Consider the following 19,753-nt stretch of genomic DNA (forward strand, 5'->3'; position numbering starts at 1 on the left):
CATATTATCTTTTTTTTAGTATTTTTTTTTGTTTTTTTTTTTTTTTTTTTTTTCTTTGCGGTACGCGGGCCTCTCACTGTTGCACTGTTGTGGCCTCTCCCGTTGTGGAACACGGGCTCCAGACGCACAGGCTCAGCGGCCATGGCTCACGGGCCTAGCTGCTCCACGGCATGTGGGATCTTCCTGGACCGGGGCACGAACCCGTGTCCCCTGTATCGGCAGGCGGACTCTCAACCACTGTGCCCCCAGGGAAGCCCCGAACGATAAATATTTTTACTGTTAAAGTTTAGTCTTCAATAAACTTCAAAGTTTATTCCCACTTATAGGTATATACTCATGAAGGGACCATTATTATGAATAGTGTTATTCTGTGGATAATAAATTATACATTATTTTTATTTTTGAGAAGTGACCAGACTATATAATATTCAATTGTCTTTTATTTCCAGAATAGAGCAGATGGGCATATACCTTCTGGGATGAGTTCAGCAACTCCCAGAGCTAAACTCCCTTCAAGCTGTGTATGCATTGTAGTCGCCTCATATGATCATAATAAGTCCCGAGAGGCTCTCTCTATTGGCAGACCCATAGTTCACAGAGGGCCAGACTTCCCAAAGTGCTTTTTGAAAATAAATATAAACCATACATGTATCTCTTTTATTTTGGAAAACATTGCTAAAATGTAAATTAAACAATTGGTGCAGAACACCTCAGGGTAAAGCTGAAATGTAATAGGTTGCTCTGTGGAAAGATGTATCTTACCTTAAATTCATATGTTAATTTAGAAAGTAACTTATGATACGTTAAGGTTCGTGGAGAAGGTGGCTAACTTATGCCGTATATAAACAACCATTGTTAAGTCTTCCACTGTAGATTTTTGGTGCATATAAATTGACATCCCCTATCAGCTAAAACACCAGCTGCCAGGAGGTCCCTTTCAGTAGCACGAGACTGTATATATTCTCTCTCCTTCATGTAAATAATATATTTTGTTAAAATAATATAGATATCACTACTATAAGTCACATTTATTAAATATTATAATTAGAAATATTTAAAACATAGTTGACATCATTTAAAATAGCCTTAATACAAAAACAATGCAAAAGAGAGCATTGTTTAAAATAAAATGTATCCAAGTATGAATTTCTTAATATTGTATCTCATTGAAATTACATTAAGATAAATGGAGACAAGACTGATTTAAACTCTTTGGGGACATTGCTTTCAAGTTAGCAAAACATCTGCCCTTACCTTCAAACGTCTAATTCTTTGCTCCAGTTTACTACTGTCTACAACACTGGAGCATATCCACCATTTGCTTTATGTAAATGTAAAATGGTATTCCTTCTAGGATCCATGTTAGTAAGCCTGTGTATTTGTGATGCTTGACTACAGCATTTGCTCACTGTTCAAATGCTTTGCACAACTACTATTTATTTGCAAACAAACAGAAATAAAATTCAGTCTATCTTCAAGAGGGAGAAGAATAGATAGGTATGAACACAAGCAATGGCAACTATACTCTGGTGTGAGCTCTAATAAAGGTAGGTGCTGGACCTATGGCTTTTTAAATAAAGACCTACTAATACCATTATTTAGAGCAAGTCAGGACTTAAAAGCTTTACTTTTTCATTGCTAACAGAAATCAACAGAGTCAAAGTATATAACATGAATTACAAATGACAGAGGAATAGTTCTTACTATCCAGGACATCCAGTTATACGTCAATTCATTTTGGAGGTGCACATTTTATCTTGAAAATTTGGACATGTTTGTTTGCCTATGGCAGAAATAAACATAAAGACTACTTTATTAGCCTTAAGGAACTAGACTATTAAAGAGGTAACATTTTTTAAGAAATAGGGAGGTTGATAGGAAAAGACAGATCCTGGAGACCCTGAAGTGGGGGATGGAATTTTCCTACAGATGAGAATTTTGAGGGCCAGTCCAGAAAATTAATTAGGTTGGATTTGGAGAGTATCATAAACTCAGCACTAACTTTGTAAAGAAATACCATCTGGAGTATAAAAATAAGACCTCATGAAATTGTGTGTAAGTGGGCACTGGTGTAGTAGCTGAGGATGGTGGGGAGTAGTTGTAGGGTCCAAGGAGAAGAATTATAATTCATGGAATGCTTATGTATTTCTCTCTGTCTGTACTTTTATATTTTTATTTGCCTTTACTCTTATTGGAAGTAATAATTTATGTCATTTTATGCAATTCATTTTAACAATCTGATTCTCAATTTCGTCATTTGTAAAATAGCGATAGCAATACTTATTTCATAATGCTATTAGTTAACATTTTTTTGCATTTATAAGTGTGTCTGCTAAAGGGAAAGACAGAGATGCTATATTGAAAGAGTAATCATTGTACCTAAAATAAAGTATTACATAATGAGTAATAAATATTGTCCTATTTAAAAAAACACTGCATTGGTGTCCCTTTTCCTATGGCAGCATAAATCTTAACCTTTTGGAAATAATGGGACATGCAAATTGATCAAGATAGGAAACAGGAAGGGAAATACATTTAGCTGAGATATGGCAAGTAGATTTTATCTCAAGTGCTAAATTACATGGATTTAATAATGGCTACCTGGAACGTAGAGAAAGGATTGTGAAGTCAAGTTCAGTTTCCATGAGAAAGAATGCTGTAACACATTAGCACCATCTGTCCTGAGTATGGTAGAATTTGTGGCATTCTTCCTGTGTCTGTTATCCTATGGATCTCTGGAAATGCTTTATTAAATACGAATTCACAATAGAACCTAGCTTTACTGACTTGCTTACAGTTTTCTTCTCTCTTTCTCTCTTTTTTTCCCTCTCCCTCTCCCATTCTCCCTCTCTCCCTCCCTCCCTCCCTTCCTTCCTTCCTTCCTTCCTTCCTTCCTTCCTTCCTTTCTTCCTAAACAGGTCTTGTTTATAAGCCTATCACCTTGCAGATATAAGTAGCTACTCCTAAAGAGTCAAGTTTTCATTTGTAAAATGCAGGACATGAATGTGTCTCTAAGGTTTCTTACATTTCAATAATGTTATGATTCTAATTATGTCTTGACTTAAAATAGAAAACACCTCTTTAAGCAACTCAAAATCAATCAGTTAAATAATTATCAAACAATTACAATGTGTAGGCATTATTCTAAGGCACTCATTGTATAGTGGTAAATAAACCGAGTTCTTGCTCTTAAGAAGCTTGTATTTTAGTATATATGTAGGGATTTAGTGGCATCAATGGGAGTGTGTATATTAAATAAATAAGCAAATAACTGAACAATAAAATATCAAGAAATGATATGACTTTGATAAAAGGTGAAAATTTTGATAGGATAGAAAAAGCAAAAGGAGTAGAAAGCTCAAAATAAGATAAAAAAAGCGAATAAATATAAATAAACTCAGTACATCAAAAAAAATGAGAAAAATACAATATATATGTACTTGAAAATAGGTTCCCATAATATATAAAACAAAAATCATTAGAATTTTAAGAAAAAATTAAAAATTAAGAATTATAATAGATTTCCCTAACTATTTCAATAATTGCTAGGCCAAGCAGACTTTTCAAAAATGGCAAGGGCATAAATATTTGAGAAATATAATTAGAGAGCTTGATTTAATGAGTATATATAAAAAACTGCACCCATAAATTGAATGACACTCTTTTCTCCAAGCACACAGGGAACATGCATAAAAACTGACCATATAAGAGGCCACAAAACAAATCTTAAGATATGTCTCTTCCAGTGGGAGAGTTTTGGCATGTTGCTCAAGTTCAACTCTCCATAAGACCAATGCTTCCTAAACCATAGTTACAAAGTCTAAGCTTTCCCATGATCCCCTGGTTTGGAGCAGCTAGTATTTTCATACAACCCCAATAAATAGCTGGCACCCTAAATCCTTACTGTTTGGTACCAAATAGCTCATATATTCTCCCACTGAGCAGGCCATTTTCTTACTTTGCTCTGTAAGATGAGAGACCCATAGAGGGTTCAATCTTTCCATCAGAATGAAATCCATACCATGTCAGTTTTGAGCAGATACCTTGCCCAGGCAAGCATTTCCAAGTAATGATGGACATATTGGAGAGCTCCAAACAACTGTTTCCGGCTGATTTGTTTTTCCTTTCCCTAAAAAAGCCTTCCTTAACCCATGCCATGCATGCCATGGGAAGTTGTGGAATTTATCTTGACTTCCTTTGACAGCCCTGAGGAAACAAACCCTTCTTCCCAGTGCAAATTCAGAAGGAGTTTCAATTGTATATGTAATATTATATTTATTAAAACAAGAATAACAAGATCTGAAGCAAATATGGCACCGTTTGTCAAGTTGGATGGTAAATACTTTGAAGTTTGTTTTACCATTCTGTATAATTTTTAGCTATTGAAAATATTTCATAATTAAAAAAAAGAAAATCTAAGCAGTAAGTAATAAATTCAAAGTATGCATTTTCAGAACTCAAATGATCCCTTTATCAGTATGTCCTTTATGGACTCAACTACTGAAAAATAAATTTTAACTTTAAACAACTAAGATCTAATTTGTCCTTATAGTCATTGAATATAAAACTTAAGAAAAATATATTTATAAATATCCATAGCATTGTAATATTGATTCATTTAAATACTTGCAGAAATATTCTAAAATATTATCATCATCACACTTTACCCTATTCTGAATATTGACATATTTAAATATTTTTAGACATTTTCTGAAACATGATTGTCAAAATACTTTGTGAGTAGTATACTTTGTGAGTATTCTCTTTATCACTGAGAGTAGTCTCTGAATACCTGATATTTGAGTGAATCCTCAGCTTCCAAAATATGACTTTGTTTTTTAAGAAATATTTTGTGGTCTCAGCCAACTCCTGCAGTATACTAATTGCTTATTTGTTTGCCTGATACATTTCCTTTGGTAGTAATTAGGAAAATGCTAATTTCCTTCTCACTCGTAGGAAAAGTCTACAGTGACAGCTCTTTTGTGAGCTGAATTGTAGGTAGTCTGCATTAAGAAATGCGTATATTACTAACATCTGACAATGGTCAATACAACATTATTCTCCTGTATAAAATGTTCAAAATTTAAATCATGATGCTAAAATCAAATGTTCACATTTACCTTTATATTCTAAATGAAATCCAGTGTAACTAACAGATCCATCACTCCGAAAAGCCAAATGCATGGTATTTGAGCTGCTTTCTATTCTCTCTGGTAACTTGCTGTCTTGAAAACTTCCAATCAGTGGGCTATTACTGTCTGGTCCATCATATATATAGAGAAAGTCATAGTTTGGTTCTATGCTGAAACTAAAATGAAAGAAAAATAAAGAAAGCAATAAAGAAAGAAAGAAAGAAAGAGAAAAAAGTGGAATGGTTATTACTAAGGTATTAAGCATAATAGTCACATAATCATATATTAATTCAATCAATATCTTTAAAAATAACAACAGACCCTGTCAAAATAAGCTAATTTGAAAATTCACCTGGCAACAGAGCACTGAATATGCATATCAAATCAGCACTGGAAAAGAGAAAAGACACCTTGATATTTTCAAATATTTCTAAGTTGGCATTGTGTCTATAGGGAATAAAAATGACTGTAAGGCAAACAGTTTATAAGCTGATGAAAGGATACAGGATTTGGAGTCAGAGTTAGGTTCAAGCCTTGCTTCTGCCTTTGTTAGCTACCTATCCTTATACAAGTTACTTTATATCAGTAAAATGTGTAAGACAATAACCATTTTTCAAAATTTTTCTTCCAGATATTTTACATCATAAAAATGCAACCTCTATTTTCTCTGTCAATGGTACTATTTGCCTTGAACTTCAAAATTTAAGAGCATTTTTGCTGTTTTAAAATTCACCTCAACATGTCAGATTCAAACAAAAGTTGGAAAGACAAAATTTGCACTTAAATTACTCAAACAAAGCACCACACATTGTACTAGGTATTCTTTTTCCTGAAAGTAAATATATTTTCTTCTTTTAGAACCTAGTATAGGCAAATCAAACCAATACACTCTTCATCAAAATTAAATAATGTGTGAATAAAGACATTTTAGCATGTAAACTATTCAAATAAATATTTGAATATTGCAAAATTTGCATGATAAACTTGCCTTAAAACCTTCAAAGTATGAGAATTGTCCCATAGTGATTATAGAGCCCACATACTTAGAAGGCAGAAGACATGTAATCATGTGTCTATTACCTAACTCATACTGTGGCAGAGGAAAGGATGGACTCAAGTGGGTCATTAAGAAAAGTCAAGAAGTTCATGATATAAAATAAAACGAATAAAACTTGCCGTTGTTAAACATCCATCAATGGAGAAACTATTTTATCAAGTTTTATCACCTCTGCATCTAAACAAAAAACTTGCTAGGTTGGGAGATACTATTTCCAAATCCACTAGATTGATAGAGGTTGTTTCCACAGTTCTAATCCTTTATGTATACATGTACAAGAGAGAGGAATCTAGCTAGTTTACTTGTACATAAATAGTGGTGAAGAAAGACTGGGATAATGCAGAGGTTACCAACTTCCCATATAAAAGGGACAATGCAACATGAGAAAACTGGGGAACCACCATATTGTTATATTTTGTTTTAACAGTAGCTTCACATGTCTGATTCAGTTAATTACTCTTGAAACCTTTCAGTGAGTATGAGGCCTGAATTTTGGTAATGTAGCAGAAATCAGAGGTTAAGGTCTTATTTCATTACTTACTACCCTTGTTCTGGGGTAAAACACAACTTTCTAAAAGTCATGTCTTTTATCGTTAAGGTTCGATGAGAATTACAACTTCCTTACCTATCTCACTATTGGAAGAATCACTAGAAACAAGTTCTTTGTAAAGGGTATAGTAAGTATAGTCTAAATGTACTATCCTTGAAAGGCCAAAAGCCTATTTAACAATAGTAATTTCAGTACTTTTTTGTTTTAAATTTCTAGTTTGGGTTTAAATAAATAATTCAAAATATTGATTTATAACTTCTCTGAAAATGAGAATAAAACAAAAAACAGTCTTTTTCTAGGAACCTTTAGAATGTTAACTATAATAATTTTTTTCCTTAAAAACTGGAAAGATAGTACATTCCAGTAGTATGTTCTATTTTACAAAGCACTTTAATAAATATTAACTTGGTCTTGTCAATAATCCTCTGGTATAAGGAAGAGATTATCATTTCCATTTTCCCAATGAGGCCTTAAAACATCAGTGGTCTCCCTAAGATCACATAATAAATGACACAGCTGGAAATCAACTTTTGGTCATGCACTTCATGTAATACAGCCTTCTACCACTCAGTTATTAACTACAATAAATTTTTTAAGTAAACTAAGCCCTGTATCATACACCTTGACATTTCTAAAGTTGGTACTGTCATTTCCTCTACTGTAAAAATGGGAAAAGTAGTACTTACTTCAGGAAACTGTCTTGTAACTGGGTCCTGGCATATAACTAACATTGTCATCATTGTTGCTTTGTTATTACCAATTATCAATGTATCACTACAAATTATAGAAATAATTCCATATATTTTTACTTTTTAAATTTTTCATGAGTTTGAATTATCCTTTTTTTAATTTCTTTTTTTAAACCTGGCTTCAACATATTAGAAAGATTTTTCAGCTTAATATTTTACATAAATAACAAGCACCTTTGACATGCTAGCAGAAGAAGGGGCTGTGTTACTAGAGCCAACAGGCATCAGTCTTGGACACTGAAGATTAGGAACATTTCTAGTTAGAAACACTTTAAGTTGCTGGTACCTAATATTCCCATTGAAATCTTAAGGAAAAGAGGCCAGGTTTTGTGAAACAGCTGTTAGCTCCATGTGAGGAAACAGAGGCTCATTCATATAAATAACTTACCCAAGGTAACACAAATGATAGCGGCAGAGCTGGGGCTCAAACTCAGTGGTTTCTTTGCCACACGGGAAACTGCATCCTCTACTGCTTCAGTACTAAGCTAACCCTGCAGCTGATACTGCTAAATAACAAATGTAAATTTTGGAACACCTCATGTTAAGTTCTATCAGGAGGCAAGTTCTGCTGAGAGAGTATAGGAAAATGATCCATCAAATTCTTCTCAGCTTGACTTAATGAGACCACCAGGAAGGACAGTAGGTAGAATATGTATCTTCCCAAGTCCAGTGGTGGTGCTGCACCTATGGGTATTTAGATACTTCAAAAAAGTTTTGGGTGGTACACATATGGGAGAAAAAATTCCTTGAAATACTGACCTTTTAATCTTTAAGTTTAGGACAAACAGAACTTTATGAAACAGTGACGGTAAGTTCAGGGAGGGAGGAAATGTTATAAAGAGATAGCATTTCATGAGAGTCAATAAACTAATCAAACTTTAACACGTCTCCTCTATATTGGAAACTGGTGAAAGATGCTCACTCATCTGTAGTTCTGTAGCCTTCAGAACTACATTGGCATCTGTGCTACTATACAGGGATTTGTAAACTGTTTACTGCAAAATATTAGCATTGAAATTGGTAAAAAAAAAACAACAAAAAAAACGTAAAAAATGTCATGTAGAGAAATAAAAATTTGCCTAGTGAAATGCTAAAGCAAATGAGCAAAAAGATTTTTAAAATGTGGAAATGTACGGGAACTCACCTGATAAATGCCAAGGAGATAACATAGTCTGCGTTCACGGTGAGAGTCCAGTCACAGTCCCTGCTGTGGGGATATGGGTGAGGGAAGTTTGGTGAAAGAATAAAGCCTGAAGATCCTGTTAAATTGCCTCCACAGGGTGCTTTAATTTAAAACAAACAAAAAAAACCCTTAAGTGATTAATAAAATGTATTATATATCAGTATTTGTGAAAACACTTATCTAAAAAAGTTTAGGTTTTGTACAGACGATTTTTTACAGTACTGGATGCTTAAATACTGCATTATCTTTCAAGAAAGACAATTAAAATACTAAATACATACATACATAATTGAATTTAGCTCCTTTACTGGCTTCAAACAATAAGAAAAAGTTATATTTCTTTCTCTTTATATTACTATTTTGTTTCATGTAAAAGAAAAGCATTAAGAAGAGGAGTAAAAATGGTTTCACCCTGGTTACTAGGAAAAAAATCTGAAGGTTACTGCAAAAAAGACAGAAACAAAACAAAGCAAAATAAAATCTCTAATAATAAGTGGAATAATAGAATATGAGGTATTTAGCTCATTTTCAAATCTTCCCTGCTACCTTTATTTACAGAGGAAGAGGCTTTGATAATGGTTAATGAGTGAAAATGGATAACTATCTGAGAACCTATAGCACTTTACTCCTATAATGAGTGTTAGGATATTCTTAAATTCTAGTTGCCTGACTTGTTGATGAAAACAGACAGTTGTTATTATTGTGGTCCAAACAAAGGTTTCTGTAACACTTCAAAAGAGAGTCTCAAAAAATTGTCAGAGAAATTCAGAGATTAGATTCTTCACGGGATTATTGTCGGAGTCTGAAAATAATATATTACACAAAGTTGGCAGCTGCAGAAAAATAGAGAAATTGAGATAAGGAGGGCCCTGGTGGTGGAGTGTGAGAGTGGGGATGTAAATATAGGTATGCGCACCGAAAAAGAGAGAGATTGAGACCGAGATTGGGATTCTCATGATGTAATGACGTCTCCTACACATAATCACCACATCATCATTGTTATCTGAGTTTTAAAATTATAGTTTTCCTCAGATCAATTTTACCATTCAGTTGTAAGGCATACGGGATTCTCTTGACAGCATAAAACTGGTTTTGGAAGGAGGAGAATTTTGGTTCTGGTAACATTTCAGATATTTGGTCTTTGCCTGAGCCTAGATATGTAATATCATCATTAGAATTTGGTCATTTTTACCATCTTAAATAATGGATGTCTGCTATTATTGATACATTTCCCCATGATCCTCTGCTACCTTTGTCTCAGTGCCTCAGTCACACTAGATGACCTACTCTACTGAGAATATTTATTTGCTGAGCCTTAATTTATTTACCACGGCTTACCTATCACCTGTATGTTTTTTGTGGTGTATCAAATGATTAAACAAACTATCTCAACTTTAGTTCTCCCTATTCAAACTTCAACGCTTCCTGAATATTTAACGAATCCCTCCTATTAATCAGGATAACACCCTCGACTCAATCACACAATCTCTCTTCCTTCTCCAGAACCTGTGTTCATTTGTCTCCTTTATTCTCTCTGGTTTCTTCCCCTTTGTCCACAGGTGTTCAAGTCTCTTTCATCCTAAAAATAAAACAAAGTTTCCTCTAGCCTATTTCCTTTCACCTTTTCTTCAACTGAAAATGTTGAATTTTACCTCATGGTTAAGAAATCCCCTCACCCTTTTGTGTTTGGTTATATGGGTTCACTGTGAAGAACCACGCTTCACCATCTGACTCAGATAAGATTCACTTATCAGGTCTTTGATAAAATCCTTTAAATGAGCCCCCTCACTTTCCTATGACAAGACCAGACATGGACCCTGCAAATTCCCATTCTTTGACTCAAATGATTAGTTGAATTGCTTGACCTCACTGATCAATCATAATAAACTGCTTGTAACCAAACTTTCTCTAGGTCCTTGAACTCTGGCTCTCCCTCAGCCTTGAGTGAGCACACAACCCCTCCTGAGGATAGGCTGAACTCAGAGTACAGCATTCCGGGCCACCCTTTCATTTCACTTCCCCACACCTGGTTCTTTCCAGCCTTGTGTCCTCCACTGTATAAAAGAAAAATCCCCTTTTCCGAATTCTTCAGGTGCTGGAAGATCTCACCATCACATTGCTCTCCCTATTACAGTAGTACCACTACCCACATACTACAAAAATCCTTTTTAGTTTTTAAATGATCACCATCATGAGTTTGGTAAACATCTGTCTTATCATATAGTTACAAAATTAAAGAAAAAATTTAAAAAATTCCTTGTGATGAGAACTCAAGACTTGCTCTCTTAACAACTTTCATAGATAACATACAGCAGCATCACATATCACATTGTATGTTACATTCGCAGTACTTATCAATCTTGAAACAGGAAGTTTGTGCTTTTGAACCAATTTCATCCAACATCCAATTAGCTCTCCCAGACCCCCTGAATCTGGTAACCAAAAATATGATCTCTTTTTCTATGAGTTTGTTTGTTTTTGAATTATAATTGACCTACAACACTGCTAGTTTTCGGTGTATAACATAGTGATTTGATATTTCCATACACTACAAAAGTAAAATTGTACAATAATTCCTTGTTAATAAAAGTCTCTCCTCACTATTTTGAATTTGTTTTTTATTTTACAACTACACCTTTTGAAAAGGAAGTCTAATCTTATTCTCTCTTTCATCACCTATGTACTATATGTACCTGTAGGCAGACTAACATGATTAGCAAAGCAGGTCACTGGGAGAAAATAGTTTCTTATGTTATATCTTGAAGAAAAGTACCAAAGTATTCATCCTGAGAAAACTTATCTCAGGCTTAGAATTTTTTTTTTATTTGAAATTATATTCAGAGAGACAACAACCTTTTTGTTGCTTAGGGACTCTAGATGTCTTTATGTGGTCCTTCCCACCTCTCCTGCTCTCTCCAGCCATTGCTATTTCCCTTAGCCTCCGAGCCTCCCACACATAACACTCCCTAGCTCATCCTCAAATGACTTTTGTATTGACTAATATAGGAGGGTATTTTTGCCTTTATCTTTCTCTTCATATCTGCAGTCATCCTTATCTGTTGACTTTCACCGTAAATTCACTCTCCTCGTTTTTGGAACTCCACTTCTAATTTTCTTCTGATGTCTTTGTACAGATCTGTTTTATTGGCAAGCACTTCTTTCACTTCATCTTATAATTTTGGTATTCTCCTGAATTCCTTACCTAATCGTCTCTTATTTTCACTCTATTACATTTTCCTTGTTGATCATGTCCGAATTGTGAGTTTATCTTCCACTTACATACTGATAACCCCTTTTTCCTATCATCTCCAACAGATTTCTCTGCTTAATTCTAAACCATATGCTCAAGTGCTTACTGGCTATCTCTACCTGATCACTGTGGGTACATCAAACACAGAATATCCAACATATCCAAACCTCAACTCAAATTTCTCCTGTATTCCTAGGTTGATTGGTTAGCACTATCATCCAACCACATATATTCCAAGCTAGAGGCCTAAGATTCTTCCCTTTTCTTTATTGCACCCTTGACTCCAGTCTATCAAAAAGCACTACCAAGACTCTACCTCAGTTCCTCATAGATATTTTTCAATCTATCTCTTCTTCCTTTTCTAATACCACATTTCTAGATCTGACTCTTACATGCCTCCAGAATTATTGCAATATTTTTTGTTTTCCATGCCTCTAGTATAATCTCATTTCCTCCATTTCATCTTCCCAGTGAAAACATCTAATCATACTATGTTCATGCATAAAATTCTGCAGTTATTACAGATTGCCTAAAAGATAATGTCCCGACTCCAGTATAGCTTTCATTATCTTGACCGCTGCAACCTTTCCAATTGCATCAACCACCAATCTAGACACACAATTTACACTCAAAACTATCATTTGCTTGTTCCTTGTATTTACATGCCTTTATGCATCCTATTTGTTTTTCCTGACATGTCTTCCCTTCTACCTCTATATAACTTTTACTTAGGTCTCAAGATTCATCACTGCCTCCAGGGAGTTTTCCTAGAAATTCTCAGCCTGGACTCTGCTTCAGCTCTCTCCAACACACTCTAGTATCCATAGCAACCTGTGCCTATCTCCATCATTTCCCTTATATTTTATTTAAATATTCCTTTCAGGTATCTGCATTCATCACTAATCTGCAAGCTAAAGACTGTGTTTTATATGTTATTTTCTATGTGAGATTTAGCATATACTACACATTCCATAAATGTTTGTTGAATTGCTATTGACTCCTTGCATTGATTGTGAAGATTAAAGATGAATAACTCTGAACGGCAATCTAATTTGTTTTGATAAAAATAATAATTTGTTTTGATAAAAGCTATATGTTTTGATTAAAATAATGGCATATTTTATCTTTGGAACTTTTAAAATCATATGTGAATTTGAAAAATATTAGAAAAATATGTGTAACAGCAAATGCAGCTACATATGTGTATATATATATATATGTATATATGCGCAAAAGGCAGGAATGTTTTTTGTGTTTTTTTTCACATTCTAAGGAAGTGGTATCATTTGTACTTTGGGGGATCATGGGGGCAATTTTATTTGTTTGTTTCAGTTCTCCTTATTTTTCACAGGAAACTTTGGTCTTTTTTATCGTTAGCAATTTTATACACATGAACACATCCACATATACGTTTATATGTGTATATCCTTTACCATATAAGATATAGGAAAATCCATTACACATATTTTTAAGTATCTTACTGGATATATTTTGTGATTATACTATTATTGGAGCATAGATCCTTTAAAATTCTTTTGATTCTATTATTAAAATTATTTATTGAGGTTTTCCAGATAAATTTCATAACTGTAGCAGATTTTGGAAATCTATAAAAGCCATTGAGACAAGCTGAGACATTATCTAACATTTGTATATCCCAAACAACTCAGCAGTAAAGCAAACTCTCTTTGCATTTAATATATTAAACTTTAAATACCATTTGGAAAATACATCTCTTACTTTTATGCATCTAATCATAAAGCACCCAAAATAAGATTCTCTTTAAATCAAATACATTTATGAATTAAATTTTTAGTTAGGTTCCATAGAGTTCTGACACATTAATGATTTGTTCTGCGTGTAATTTCTTATGAGACAGTTATACAGGCAACTATTGATAATAATTTTACAATCTTAATTTCTCTCCCCTATTCAGTTTTGTGTCTACTGTCTTAGCAGCCCACCCATACTAATGTCTTTGTTATTTACCTTCATATTGAGTGCCGTTACTTTCCCTCTGGCAATGTCAAAGTAATCTTCACACTGTCAATTCTGTTAGAATGAATTCTATTAACTCTCTTAAAAATGACTGTCCTTCTGCTTGGTGTTTGCTATAAGGTTGACTACTTCTAACGCAAGCAAAATGCTTTATGCTCCAGGGTTTGAGACATAAACTTATGAAGTTTCTAAAAAGTTCAGGGTTTAATCTTTGGCATAATATTTCCAATCATGGAGTTCTTTCTTATAAGTTTCAGAGGTCAAGTTTTCTGCAGCTTAGCAATTTTTCAGACTTTTTTTTTTTTAAGGTTATTACCTTCCTCAGAGAAGCTCTAACGCATACCCTCTCCTTAAGCAATCTTTTCCTACCAAAAAATTATACACAGCACCACTGTCCTTACAAAAAAATTCCCACAATCTGCTTAATTTAAGTAAAATTTGGTGTTTAACTTTTATTTTCTAGAATTATGACTGCTGGCTAAAGTCTTGTCTACAAATGGAATTTTATAACAGCCTATCTCAAAATTCTTTACTCTTTTAACCTTTTGGATTTTCGTGTTTTCTAGCATTTCAGTGTAAAGCTGTTAAATGTTTCAGAATTCTCTACATGACAACATTTGACATAATATAGCCTTTCTAGTAATTCTAATAAATAACACCTGTTTAATAGGTCTAAGAATCACAATAAAACAAGAAGTTCCACAGTAAGTCTGTGGAATTCCGTCATCTCCTCTATACACAAAGATTCTCTTTACAAGATACTCAGTCAAATTCCAATTAATTTGAATGTGGCATTTTAGTTTAATTGGCATTTTTTTTAGGTTAACTGACCAGTAAACAAATGAAAACTTCATTGTTTCAGTCCCTTTTCCTTTGAAAATATTATTTTCTCTGTATTTTTTCCTCTTCTTTTATGACTGTATTTATAGTAAATGTAAATTAATAGATGTTTGATGATTTAGAATCTTGCAGTGGTACATAGAGAGCAACATAGGTATAAACGTAAATAATAAACTGTAAAGGAAAATATGGTTAAATCTGAACTGGCTCAATGTATGCCCTTATTTTGTGCTTATTTTATGTCCCTTTAATAAGCCTTTTCCTTATCATCTGCTCCATTTTCTACAGAAGTCTACAACTATCTGTCTACGCCCTGCCTGGTTTGAGCCTTTAGATGTGTTTTGTTCTGTGTATTGTGTTTTTTTAAATTACAACAAATAAAATACAAAAGATGTGATATGAATTCAGATTTTTTAGTTTTCACTTTACTAGAGAAGTTCACAAAAACAGGGAACTCTTCTGTCTTATTGTACTGCTAAATTCTCAGTGCCTAGGACACACTAATGAATTTGAGTTTGCAGCTCTTGCATAAGAAGCATAAAATGGGGTAAAGTAAATCTGAATAACTGAGTGCTTGATTTGTTCACTTCTGACTGAGGTACTAAACACTCTTTTCCTATTATCATGTGATAATAGGAAAAATTATCATTTTCCCAGTGGGGAAATGATTACTGAAAATGTATTTATGAGTTAGATATAAAGTGAACAAAAATAAGGCTTTCTCTCCTAAAAGTGCTAAATTTGCATGCTATAAGAAATACACTGAACAAGATATGGAATCTTCTCCCAAGGTGCTTGCAGTGTAGTAAGGGAAAGAATATGATAAATAAAATTTTGAGTACACATAATGTACTTTGGGCAAACTGTATTATACATTCTAGATGATGCCGATTTTAAAACACGAGCTCAAGTTTTGAGATTAAACTAGCTGAATTTAAGAAACTTAATAATGAGATTTTTTTTTTTAAGATTATATAGCAAGTTTTCTCACTATTTTTATTCCAAAGGTGGTATATCCCTCTAACTTTTTCTCAGACCAAGTAGGGAAATAATATGTATCTTAATTTCTAGAGTTTAACTTGGAGATTCAAGAATAGACCATGGATTCAAAAGGTGGAGAGTTGGAGGCATGAACCAAGCAGTTGCAAATCCTTAGATCATCAAAATAAAAACTGATAATTCATTTGGAATACATGGATTGAAGGGAAAGTCAAAGCTTTGAAACTCAAACATAAGTTCTGATAAAATTTTCTTTCTTAGAAGGAATAACCATTATTGAGGCAAGACCAACCTGGCCCATTTTAAATACAGAGTCTGAATCCACTCTTTAAATTTTAAAAGCAGTGAATAACTACATTTGTATAGTAGATAGGGAAGATGAAGATTTTTCAAGAACTTTGATTCTATTTTTTCTTTTGAATTTTATTTTATTTATTTTTTTATACAGCAGGTTCTTATTAGTTATCTATTTTATACATATTAGTGTATATATGTCAATCCCAATCTCCCAATTCAACCCACCACCACCATCCACCCTGCCACTTTCCCCCCTTGGTGTCCATACATTTGAAGAACTTTGATTCTTTACTGTTTTCTTTTTTCTTTTTCTTTTTTCTTTTAGAGTGTTAGAACCACTGAGAATCTAATAAAATTATAGACCCTCTCCTCAGGGGTAAAATAACAATGATTTACAATTTTGTGCATTTTTGGAGGGTCATAGACCTCTGAAATCTTATACTTCCATATAACCTATTCCAGAATACTGTTCTTAATTAATAACACTGAAACCAGTTTTTAACCATTGTTTTACACCTGTATAAAATTTTAATTATTATAAATTCATACCTATACAAACTGGTGGGCTGGGCTGCCAAAAGTATCGATTTTCTACCTGAATGCAGGTTATTCTTTCCTCTCCTTGAAGCTCATATCCTGGGTCACATTGAAAAACAACAGTGTCCCCAGGTTCTCGTCCATCCCCATTTCGAGTCCCATTCATGGGAACCCCTGGGTCACGACATGCAGTGGCAACAGAACCTATGAAAAGACAAAAACAAACCTTTAGTTTTGATGCTATCCAAAATCACTTTCAAAGTTCCAGATCTTATACTTGAGAAGCTTCCACATATCTATGTGCTTTTAGAAAATTAACTTAAAAAATGGTTGGGGTTGGGCTTCCCTGGTGGGGCAGTGGTTGGGAATCTGCCTGTCAGTGCAGGGGAGGCGGGTTCGTATCCTGGTCCGGGAAGATCCCACATGCCGTGGAGCGGCGGGGGCCATGAGCCATGGCCGCTGAGCCTGCGCGTCCGGAACCTGTGCTCAGCAACGGGAGAGGCCACAACAGTGACAGGCCTGCGTACCGCAAAAAAAAAAAAAAAAAAAAGTTTGGGCCATAATTCCCTGTGCTATACAATATCTTCTTGTTGCTTTTTTAAGGGAGTACCTAATCTGTAAAAACTATCTATGGATCACTAGGCTGTACACTGGAAATTAATATAATATTGTAAATCAACTATACTTCAATTAAAAAATGCTTGGGCTAATTTTTAAATACCTGCACAATAAATACTTTTTAATTGTTTTTGGTAAATAATTTATGTGTTAACTTGCTTCAAGCAGGGACATGGCATTTTAGTAGCTAAACAATAAATTTACTCTAAATCTGTTTTTTGATACTACGTGAAAGACACTGTGAAGAGGATGAAAAGACAGCTGCAGACTGGAAGAACATATCTGCATGGGCTATATTCCACAAAGGACTTGTATCTGGAATATATAAAGAATTCTTAAAACTCAACTGTGAAAAAAAAAAGAAAGAAAAAAATCCAACTAGAAAATGGGCAAAAAACATTTCAATAAAGAGGATACCAGATGGCACATGAAAAAAATGTTCAATATTATTAGCCATTAAGGAAATGAAATTTAAAACCACAATGAGATATTACTACATACCTATCAGATCAGCTAAAATAAAAAATATAGTAACACCAAATGCTGGCAAGATTCTGCAAAAAACTGAATTACTTATCCATTGCTGGTAGAAATGTAAAATGGTACAGCCACTCTGGAAAGAAGATGGCACTTTTTGCAAAAATAAATGTGCTTACCATAACCCAGTAATTGTACTCTTGCCCATTTATTACAGAGGAATAAAAACCTGAACGCGGATGTTCACAGGAGTTTTATTTGTAATAGCTAAAAACTAGGAACAAACCACCTTCAACAGGTGAATCATTAAACTAAATTCATACCATGGAATACTGGTCAGTAATAAAAAAGGAATGATGACATACAAGACAGCTTGGATGGATCTGAAGGCAATTATGATGAGTAAAAAAAATGCAATAGCAAAATGTTTTATACTGTTTGCCTCTATTTATGTAACATTCTTGAATTGACGAAATTATGAAGTTGGAAAACAGATTACTGGTTACCAAGAATTGTAGGGGGAGGGGATGGAAGGAGATGACCAGGACTATAAAACAGTAAGTAGAAGGATCTTTGTGATGGAACCGTACTGTGGTTTACCTCTGGTGGTGGTGATCAAATCTACATAAAACTATATACAAACTAAACATACACACAAAAATGAGCATATATAAAACTAATGAAGTCTGGATAAGGTTCATGGCTTGTTATCCAATGTCAATTTTCTGTTTGTGATATTGTGCTATAGATATACAAGAAATCATCATTGGAGGAAATTGGGTAAAGGGTATACAGGATCTCTATTATTTCTTACAATTGCATATAAATCTAAAATTATTTTAAAATTTCAAAAAGTTTAAAAAATCATTAGAGGAGAATATGGGACCACAGGAAAGCAACTGTTCTTCTATATACAGTATAGGGCACATATAATAGTATAATTAACTACAATTATTCAGGTTAATGGAACAAGATATTACTTTGAATTACCACAAAGCAGATTTACCCTAAAGCATACGATAATTAAGTATCAAGACAAAAAATCTATTAAATTTTTCATTTAAGCTACTTATTAAACTATATTCATAAATGTAGGATTCAGCCCTTGTACAAATTATTTTTTAAACTGCATATTAAAGTAACTACACAAATGGCTGGATTACAGACACATAACTGGTATTCACTCATTCATTCACTTACTAACTTAATATATTCCAGACACTGTGCTAGGTGCTAGGAATACAAAGAAGAAATAGGCAGACATAAAACTGAACAGACTTCAAATTGTTCAAACTGCATAGCGGCAGCACCTACAAACAGATTCTGTTGTATACATCCCTAGTAGGTAAGTAAACAGGTACAAAGGTAGGTAGGTAGATACAGATAGATAGATAGATTCACCAATATACCAAAAAATTTGTTACAATCTACCAGGTGTACTTTTTGTATTGATAGCTCATCTCCCTAATACTCATACACAGCAATGAAACCAGAGAATCTACACACAAATATTGTAATGTTCTGACTCTCAAAGTCGTTTGGGAATCAAGAGGACCATATCAATTAAAAAACTGCAAAAAAAAAAAACAAAACTAATGTTGGTGGTATGTTAAGTCTGAGACTGCATAAAAGCAGCAACAACAAAAAAGTGATAGTATATATAATCACATATATATATATACACACAAAACTGAACAGACTGCAAATTGTTTTATATATCTTTTCAGAAAGGGTAAAAAAAGGATATTTTTATTTTAAGTTTTTTAACATCTTTATTGGAGTATAATTGCTTTACAATGGTGTATTAGTTTCTACTTTATAACAAAGTGAACCAGCTATATGTATACATATCTCCCCATATCTCCTCCCTCTTGCATTTCCCTCCCACCCTCCCTATCCCACCCCTCTAGGTGGTCACAAAGCACCGAGCTGATCTCCTTGTGCTATGCAGCTGCTTCCCACTAGCTATCTATTTTACATTTGGTAGTGTATATATGTCCATGCCACTCTCTCACTTCGCCCCAGCTTACCCTTCCCCCTCCCCGTGTCCTCAAGTCCATTCTCTA

The 19,753-nt window shown here is 33.8% G+C and overlaps 1 protein-coding gene across 2 annotated transcripts in view; it reads right to left on the minus strand.

The window, feature by feature from the left end:
- CSMD3 (CUB and Sushi multiple domains 3) overlaps nt 1-19,753 on the minus strand; it is a 1,097,972-nt gene that overhangs the window by 272,921 nt on the left and 805,298 nt on the right. For both annotated transcript variants that reach the window (XM_007468748.1, XM_007468747.1), the window contains 3 exons: nt 16,605-16,796; nt 8,633-8,771; nt 5,121-5,308 (listed from right to left, as the gene is read on the minus strand). In XM_007468748.1, coding sequence (XP_007468810.1) covers nt 5,121-5,308; nt 8,633-8,771; nt 16,605-16,796 — 519 coding nt within the window. The remainder of the gene's footprint in view (nt 1-5,120; nt 5,309-8,632; nt 8,772-16,604; nt 16,797-19,753) is intronic.

Source organism: Lipotes vexillifer, unplaced genomic scaffold, assembly GCF_000442215.2.
Source record: "Lipotes vexillifer unplaced genomic scaffold, Lipotes_vexillifer_v1.1 scaffold1679, whole genome shotgun sequence".
Lineage (NCBI taxonomy): Eukaryota > Metazoa > Chordata > Mammalia > Artiodactyla > Lipotidae > Lipotes > Lipotes vexillifer.